This window comes from Camelina sativa, chromosome 14 (genome assembly GCF_000633955.1).
Source record: "Camelina sativa cultivar DH55 chromosome 14, Cs, whole genome shotgun sequence".
In the NCBI taxonomy this organism is placed as follows: Eukaryota; Viridiplantae; Streptophyta; class Magnoliopsida; order Brassicales; family Brassicaceae; genus Camelina; species Camelina sativa.
Genome location: NC_025698.1, coordinates 31179472 through 31187044, shown reverse-complemented (window position 1 = coordinate 31187044; position 7573 = coordinate 31179472). Strand labels below are relative to the sequence as shown.

At 41.2% G+C, this 7573-nt stretch overlaps 4 protein-coding genes across 5 annotated transcripts in view; 1 reads left to right on the top strand and 3 right to left on the bottom strand.

The window, feature by feature from the left end:
• Positions 1-2003, bottom strand: part of LOC104743031 (mitochondrial import inner membrane translocase subunit TIM50-like) — a 3859-nt gene extending 1856 nt beyond the window's left edge. Inside the window, exons 1-8 of one of the 2 annotated variants that reach the window (XM_010464151.2) lie at positions 1573-2003; positions 1235-1323; positions 1097-1133; positions 945-1006; positions 730-843; positions 454-558; positions 267-365; positions 10-166 (exon numbers count right to left, since the gene is read on the bottom strand). In XM_010464151.2, the coding sequence (XP_010462453.1) occupies positions 10-166; positions 267-365; positions 454-558; positions 730-843; positions 945-1006; positions 1097-1133; positions 1235-1323; positions 1573-1906 (997 nt within the window). In that variant the 5' untranslated portion in view covers positions 1907-2003. The remainder of the gene's footprint in view (positions 1-9; positions 167-266; positions 366-453; positions 559-729; positions 844-944; positions 1007-1096; positions 1134-1234; positions 1324-1572) is intronic. The other variant, XM_019236411.1, reaches the window with a different exon arrangement.
• Positions 2312-3813, bottom strand: LOC104743030 (pentatricopeptide repeat-containing protein At1g55890, mitochondrial). Its single transcript, XM_010464150.2, has one exon. It carries the CDS (start codon positions 3761-3763, stop codon positions 2567-2569), a length of 1197 nt encoding a protein of 398 aa, XP_010462452.1. The 5' UTR covers positions 3764-3813; the 3' UTR covers positions 2312-2566.
• Positions 3947-6268, top strand: LOC104743029 (cysteine synthase 2-like). The gene is made up of 6 exons (XM_010464149.2): positions 3947-4200; positions 4303-4377; positions 4619-4762; positions 4851-5240; positions 5343-5578; positions 5684-6268. Exons 1-6 carry the CDS (start codon positions 3997-3999, stop codon positions 5904-5906), a joined length of 1272 nt encoding a protein of 423 aa, XP_010462451.1. The 5' UTR covers positions 3947-3996; the 3' UTR covers positions 5907-6268.
• LOC104743027 (poly(A)-specific ribonuclease PARN-like) overlaps positions 6688-7573 on the bottom strand; it is a 10503-nt gene continuing 9617 nt past the window's right edge. The window contains exon 9 of the mRNA XM_010464148.2: positions 6688-7233. Coding sequence (XP_010462450.1) covers positions 6816-7233 — 418 coding nt within the window. The 3' untranslated portion in view covers positions 6688-6815. The remainder of the gene's footprint in view (positions 7234-7573) is intronic.

The window sequence follows — 7573 nt, the reverse complement described above, 5'->3', positions numbered from 1 at the left end:
AATACCGACATTCAAGAAAGGGTATCAGGTCAACTAGGGCCGTGTCGTCAGCTTCAAGTTTGTAAGGCTTGATTGGCACGCTATTCTCTGGCTGAAGGCTTGTTTCAAAGGCATTTGCGCTAACATAGAGAATCTTCTTCGGATCTCTGTTCAGCTTCGACAGATCCTGCAGCAGGAATTTTTAACAGCCAGTTGAGAAACAGCTAATGTAATGTGGCAAGTAGGAAAAAATTCTTTGCCAGAGATAAAACTAGCTGCTTACGTACCCTATAGTGCTTTCCATTCACATATTTAGTAGCGACTCTTCCCAGCGCAAAACGTATGACGCGGTTTGGGTCTAACTTCTCACAGACCGGCCCTAAGTACTAGAAGCAATGAAACTAGTGTTAGTTGTCGCATTACTATGACTCTACAAGCAAAAAAAAACTAAAACAAACAAGTGGGGGACTTTACAATATCCGTCTGATCAGAATACACGACAATCTCATAGAATTTCCCAAGATGCTCCAAGAATGCATCCACACCTGGTCTTTTGAATGTCCTCCACCCCCTTTCTCGCTAAACATTTTTGTAAATATGAAGGCAGAAAAGGTTAAATACAGAGCTTTACATAAGAAAACAAATCAGTTCACCAGGACTGCTTTGTTTCGTCACATAGATACTCTGAGCCCAGATATTCACGTCTATGATGCAAGTTTTTGATGACCAGTAAATCAATGAAATTGCTACCTTCCAGTCTGTGTAAAGCAGTGTCTCATTCAAATCAAGAACTAGAGTAAATGCATGCTGTTCTGCGGGGTGCAAATCAGGGAGAAGCTTTTCCGAGAGAGGTTCCGTAAAGCCCTATTTGGGAAACGGTAAGAAAATAAGAATTATAGAAGGAATTAGAAGAGGAAAAAAAGGTGCAACAAAAAGCAATATTGTGTCTTGGTGAAAGGACGTACTTTCACATGTTCCTCCACAATTTCTCTAAGCTCCAAATACTTATCAATGGCTTTAGCAGAACCTGATCAGAATTCAAGCAAACCAACTCATGCTATGCTTAATTAAACACATACTATTGTAAGTTATGATGACAGTGGCGAAAGGACTGTACCTGTCATCGCAGTAGAGTACAACATAGTTTGATATTTCTGCAGAGAGATGAGTACATTCAGCGGAAGCTTATAAAAACAATATTTTAAAGCGGAGAAACTTGACAGCACAAGGGTTAAGTAGGACTCGAGATACTCACATCAATGCCAGAAGAATTAATAACTGGCGTCTTCTTAGCTGATTCTCGGAACGCCTTAGTCATTTCGTTCACTTCATCCATTGTGTAAGCTGTAAAACGAAACAAAGGAAGTATGGATCAGAACTAAAAGAGTCAACAGCGAGTGATTCATGCTTCAACCAAGTGAAGAACACTGAATTCAAAATCCACACATAAAAGAAACTGGAACGCAATGCCGCGATTAATTAACAACAACACATTTCACAGTAAGAACAACTTTGCAAAGCCGATCAAAAATAGTAATCTACGGGAGAGGATAAAAAGTTATTTTATAGATGGAAGGGAATGAAAGTACAGACCAAAACTCGCGTAACCAGTAGCGGCTGTAGCACCAGTGAGTGCCCACATGAGTGCGTAACCAAGATACTTAAGACCTTTTCGTTCCTTTCCCACCGCTGCCGCGGCCGCAGCTCCCGCTTGAGGAGGAGGAGGAGGAGGAGGAGGAGGAGGCGGCGGAAGAGGCTGATTTGGCGGTGGAAAATCAGAAAACACGGACTGGCCAGAGGAGATTCCTTGATACCTAGATGTAGAATTCGAGGAAGAAGCTTCCGCAGAAGAGAATAATCTCAGGTTACGAGATCTAGGCTTTATCAATCTTGACAACATACGGGATCGAAGAACTATAGACGCCATTTTCCGATTTCGGCGTTTTCTTCCCCCCCGCCAAGCTCTTTGTGAATCGCAGCAAGGGTTGAAGTAGGGTTTTGAATTTGTGTGTGTGTGATCGGAGAAAAGGAAAAATAATAAACAAATCAGACTGTTTGGAAACAGGTTTATTAATGGGCTCTCATTTAAAGACTCTTATCGACTGTTTGGAAGTCGGTTTATTTCAACTCCGATATTTTTTGTCCACGCCACCAATATTGATTTTTTCCTTTTTCTTTTTACTTGTTTACCAAGATTATCATTTCATTTTTGTAATTATGATATCTGAACATTTTTTTCAGGATTTTAATATCTAATTAATGAAGTATTTTACAACATTTATATCAAGGATCAAGGGAAATGCAAATTTTTTTTTATTGAGAAAAAACACCCTTAAATAACCCAAACTTTTATTAAATGTGTAGCGTTTCTTCTGCATAAAACTCGACTACATGCTGTTTTTTTTTTCAGACTCAAATAACTGAACTACATAGAAAGAAACAAGTTTTCCTTCCCCATAAGAGGAAAGTTCAAACAAGTAGAAAAGCCACAAACTGGGCAACATCCGCAAATTTAGGAGCTCGCTCTCACACAATGTAACAAGACACTAGAGTGTGTGAGTCAGAGTAGCAAATGAACCACTTACTACTACTCTTCCTGGGACGGCAAATTTAGCTTGAACTTTAAGAAATCATTCGTCTTTGCAATCTCCACAATCTCCTCAGCTTCTTCTCTCTTGGACCCTTTCACCAATTCATCAACTACCTGCTGCAACGTTGTTAGACCGACAAGATACCGCTTACTGAATGTCTCCTTGCAGAGCTCAATCGCAGACTCAAAGTCGCCTGCTTTACACATTGCAGGTAGCAATAAACCAAAGGTGGCTTTATCAGGACGATACCCATGGTTCATAATTTCTTTGTACCACGACTCAGCTTCATCCATTTTTCCTTCATTGATAGACCCTCTAATCATAGCATTGAAACTGAAAACATCAGGTTTGATCCCACTAGCCTTCAGCTCTTCAAAGAGACTAACTAGCTCTTTTGATTTCACCTCGTTGGCTAACCCAAGCAACCGAGCATTGTAAGTCCTGACATCTATCGCTACATTCTTCTCTAACATTTTAGCCCATATCTCTTCCCCTAGCTCAAACTGTCCCTTTAGATACGACGACAGTAGAATTGTGTTGAATGTGACTATATCAGGTTTCAAACCCTTGTTCTCAATCTCATCAAGCAATGCAACAGCTTCGGGTAAAGAACCCTTCTCACACAATGCCTTGATCAAAGTGTTGTAAGATACAATATCTGGTTTGATTGATAACTTTCCTGGTAACTCGTTGAAAAGTTCTTCAACCAAATCGAATTTCTTGGAAAGGCCATATGCACTAAGCAAGGCATTAAAGGACAACACTGACCTTTTGCAGTTTCCGTCAGGCATTTCGTCGAACACCTTCTGGGCTTTTTCAAACAGACCCGCTTTCCCGTAGAGAGAAATGATCCTCGCCGCGAATCCTTCCTTTGACATGTCGCGGTACTTCTTCTGCTCCTCCAAAATCTCTTCGACATAGTTTAATCTCTTTGCTGCGACGAGGCGGCGCACGGTTCTATCGTACACGGCTATGTTATTCCGGAACCGATCCGACTCACATGCCTTCTTGAACTTCTCCACGATCTGTTTGGGGTTTCGTTCGCCATTTACTATACTGGCAAGTGACTTTTGAGGTGGCGAGATCGCGGCCGAGACTGCCGTGGTTTCGGAGGCTACGGTGGCGGCGGAGGAAAAACGGCGGATCGAAGAAATGTTGAAGGTGCCACGGAGAACACGAGATAGAGACGACATCGTTTTGACTTTTGAGAGTGTGCCAGCCAAGGGTTTTCAGGAGACGGGGTTTAAGAACTAATCAAGAGAAGGATGCATTTGATAATTTATAAACATTAGTGCCGTATTTTTAATTAATGGGAAGATTGGGGATTAGAATAAAAAAGAAAAGAAAGAGAGTTGCTTTGCCGACAACCTAATTACATTACTTGACCGGTTTGAATACGGAGGAGGAGGAGGTGGTGAGAGCTTCAATGGCGCCTGTTAAGGTAACTGGCGCTGTTGTTGCTGCAGCGGCGATGGTGATGATTTCTTCTTACTGTTACTGGAGCTTCGTCTTCCGCTTCTCCGAGAAGAAGAGGAAGGAGAAGCTGAGTATGAGAAACGGGCTCGTCGATGCCATTGGCAATACTCCTCTAATTCGTATCAATAGTCTCTCCGAGGCTACTGGATGTGAGGTTCTTCTCGATTTTTTCTTATCTAGTGTCGATGTTCTGACTGTTAACTTTGAGTTAAAGTTGCAATTTTTTAAAATCTACTTTGTTTCTTCTGGTCTTCAGATCCTTGGTAAATGCGAGTTTTTGAATCCAGGAGGTAGCGTTAAAGACAGAGTTGCTGTGAAGATCATTCAAGAGGTAACACATAGTAAAGGTTTCAAATTTCTACTTCTTAGATTGTGTCCTACTCTTAGCAGTTGGAATGACAACTTGCGTTTAGTTGCGTCTTAAAATTCTTAACAATGTCAGTGATTAAAATTCATCAGACTGGTTTATTCATATTAGTGTTTTGCAATATAACTTCCAGTTAATATGGTATAAGTGAAATCTAGAAGAGAGTCAAAGAACCCTGATTTTTTTTGTTTGTTTCTTTGTTTAGGCTTTGGAATCTGGTAAGCTATTCCCGGGAGGAGTTGTAACAGAGGGTAGTGCGGGGAGTACTGCCATTAGTCTTGCTACGGTTGCTCCAGCATACGGGTGTAAATGTCATGTTGTTATACCTGATGATGCTGCTATTGAAAAGGTTTTATCTTTCAAACACTTTGATGATACACATTTTCTCTATATGCATTTTATGTACTCAAATTTATATTGTGTTGGACTTATTTTAGTCTCAAATAATTGAAGCCCTTGGAGCTACTGTTGAGAGAGTGAGGCCAGTCTCAATAACTCACAAAGATCACTTTGTCAACATTGCGAGGCGACGGGCTGAGGAAGCAAACGAGTTAGCATCAAAGAGAAGACTACAACGCGAAGCAAATGGCATACACCAGGAGAAAACTAATGGTTGCACAGTTGCGGAAGAGAAAGAGCCTTCCTTATTCTCAGATTCAGTTACAGGTGGTTTCTTCGCAGATCAATTTGAAAACTTGGCAAATTATAGGGCTCACTATGAAGGTACTGGTCCTGAAATCTGGCACCAGACTCATGGCGACATCGACGCCTTTGTTGCTGCTGCGGGTACCGGCGGTACTTTAGCTGGCGTTTCAAGGTTTCTGCAGGTATGGTTCATCAGAGCTTATATTAATCACAGCTTTATATATGGGTAATTCATGTACGTTATAAACACAAAAAGCTCATAAGTTTCTTGTGCTTATAAACAGGGTAAGAATGAAAGAGTTAAATGCTTCCTGATCGATCCTCCTGGATCCGGTCTGTACAATAAAGTAACACGGGGAGTGATGTACACAATAGAGGAAGCTGAAGGGCGTCGACTAAAGAACCCATTTGATACAATAACAGAAGGCATAGGAATCAACAGGCTTACTGAAAACTTCCTCATGGCAAAACTTGATGGCGGTTTTCGTGGTACTGATAAAGAAGCGGTTGAGATGTCGAGGTAGTGCTCATTCTTTATATGTCTCTACATACCTGTTTTAGATGGTACTGATAAAGATTCTGTAGAAGTTGGGATCTTGATATCTTTCTTAATTTATGTTCCTAGGTTTCTTCTGGAGAATGATGGGCTTTTTGTTGGAAGCTCCTCAGCTATGAACTGTGTTGGGGCAGTGAGGGTGGCTCAAACCCTTGGTCCTGGTCACACAATTGTCACCATTCTTTGTGATAGCGGAATGAGACATCTAAGCAAGTTTCACGACCCTAAGTACTTGGATCGATATGGGTTGAGTCCAACCGCTATCGGATTGGAGTTCCTCGGCATTAAGTGAAACTATCTATCTGTTAGACAGTTAGAGCCTAGGTCTGCAGCGGGTTTCTCGGTTCACATGATGGTGACATATTCTTGTAGGACTCGAGATTATTAGACAATAGCTACGTCTGGAATCAACGGGAGAAAGTCAAAGCAACAATACATGTGTCTGACCTCTGAAACTCCCATAACTGCATTTAACACCTGTCTCTTCAATTGACCACAAGTCCTGACCTAATGGGCTCCATTGCAAGATTATGGGGAACATGTAATCAGATTTTGTCTTTGTATCCATTGGATCTTGTCTGTGTTCAATGCATTCTATTAGAAACTCAAGAGTTCTTATAAACATATATATCCAAATCCTTCCTTATATATAAATCGGTTTGTGTAAGGTCTAATGACCCAACAATGGCAAAAAATGGAGTCAACAAGACACTATTGATCTCGTCACTTTCTTTCTTTAAGAATCTTTGCATTCTCATAACTATCCCAATCCTGTTTCTCTCTGACATCCTCTACGCAAGTGACGTGTTCAACAAGAAACCCAAATCTTACATTCATGATCAGGAGGTTGAAGGTCAGGATACCAGAACCAATCTACCCGAAGAGGAAGATGGGTTGATAGAAATTTCTCTGGCGGGAGAAGAAAGGGAAGAGAAGTTGGAGAGTGTGAAGAAACGTTTGATGAGTAAAGAGGAGTATTATGAGGAGATGATGATCATGGAGATCTGGGAAGAAATTGAAGCAGAAGATAACTTGATTGAGATTGACATCTCCATTGGATCAATTGTTTAAGATTAATACTGATGATTCGCACTTTATTTCACATGTTTCCTTTTCAAAATTTTTGTCACGCAAAAACAAATCATCTTGTATTAAACTATTTGCGTTTCACGTTGACAAAACAAAAGGTTAGCTAGCTTAGTTAATTAGTCGTAGCAGTTTCGACTTCAACTCTATTGGCCAAAAAAGCATCAATCAAATCCGAAGATTTGTGAGTCACAGCGACTGTGCTCTCTTCTCTTCTATCTGTCTCATCTTGTGGGTCGGGTCTTGTTCTTGATTTCACACCAACTGTTTCAGCTTGGTCAGAGAATAGGATCTCTGAGATGTGTGAGCTGCAAATCTCTTTGTATGCTTCGTAGTCTGCAGCTCCAGTGTTTCCTCCTTCGAGGATCTTGGATAATGGGTGAAGAACCGAAACTGGACCGTCGCTTGACTCCAGCTGCCGCTTAAGCTTTAGGAAGTCCCAGACAAGTTCTGAATTCTTGAACAAGAGAAAAACCGCAGAGTCATCAATGTGGTAGACAGAGATAACGGAAACCGAGCCAAAGGCTTTGCAGATGCATTCTTTGATCTCTCTAGCCTTCAGTTTTCGTGGGAAGTTCCAGATGAGGACAATGTTCTCGTATTTAAACTTTGAGACTCGCCAGTTATCTGCATTACTGTGGCCTGTTCGAAGGTCGATGATATCACCTCTAGTCCAGCTGAGATAAAGACGGTTGATGTACTTCTCAAGTTTCTCATTATGGGCCAAGTTATCTGATTGCGAATGCTGTGTGAAGTCGAACCCTAGATGATTGCATGCCTGCGCAAAGATGCAACCTGTCATGAAAGCATCATAACCGGCTTCATGTTTTCCTCCTGCATTCCAGTTAGAACACCTGAAGCAGAGAAAACGTC

What these genes read in the sequence shown, in the direction of transcription:
- LOC104743030 (XM_010464150.2), bottom strand. Translation starts at nt 3,763, where the DNA reads ATGTCGTCTCTATCTCGTGTTCTCCGTGGCACCTTCAACATTTCTTCG.
- LOC104743029 (XM_010464149.2), top strand. Translation starts at nt 3,997, where the DNA reads ATGGCGCCTGTTAAGGTAACTGGCGCTGTTGTTGCTGCAGCGGCGATG. An exon ending in CCGAGGCTACTGGATGTGAG is followed by an intron (nt 4,201 to 4,302) that starts GTTCTTCTCGAT and finishes TCTGGTCTTCAG; the next exon opens with ATCCTTGGTAAATGCGAGTT. An exon ending in CTGTGAAGATCATTCAAGAG is followed by an intron (nt 4,378 to 4,618) that starts GTAACACATAGT and finishes TTCTTTGTTTAG; the next exon opens with GCTTTGGAATCTGGTAAGCT.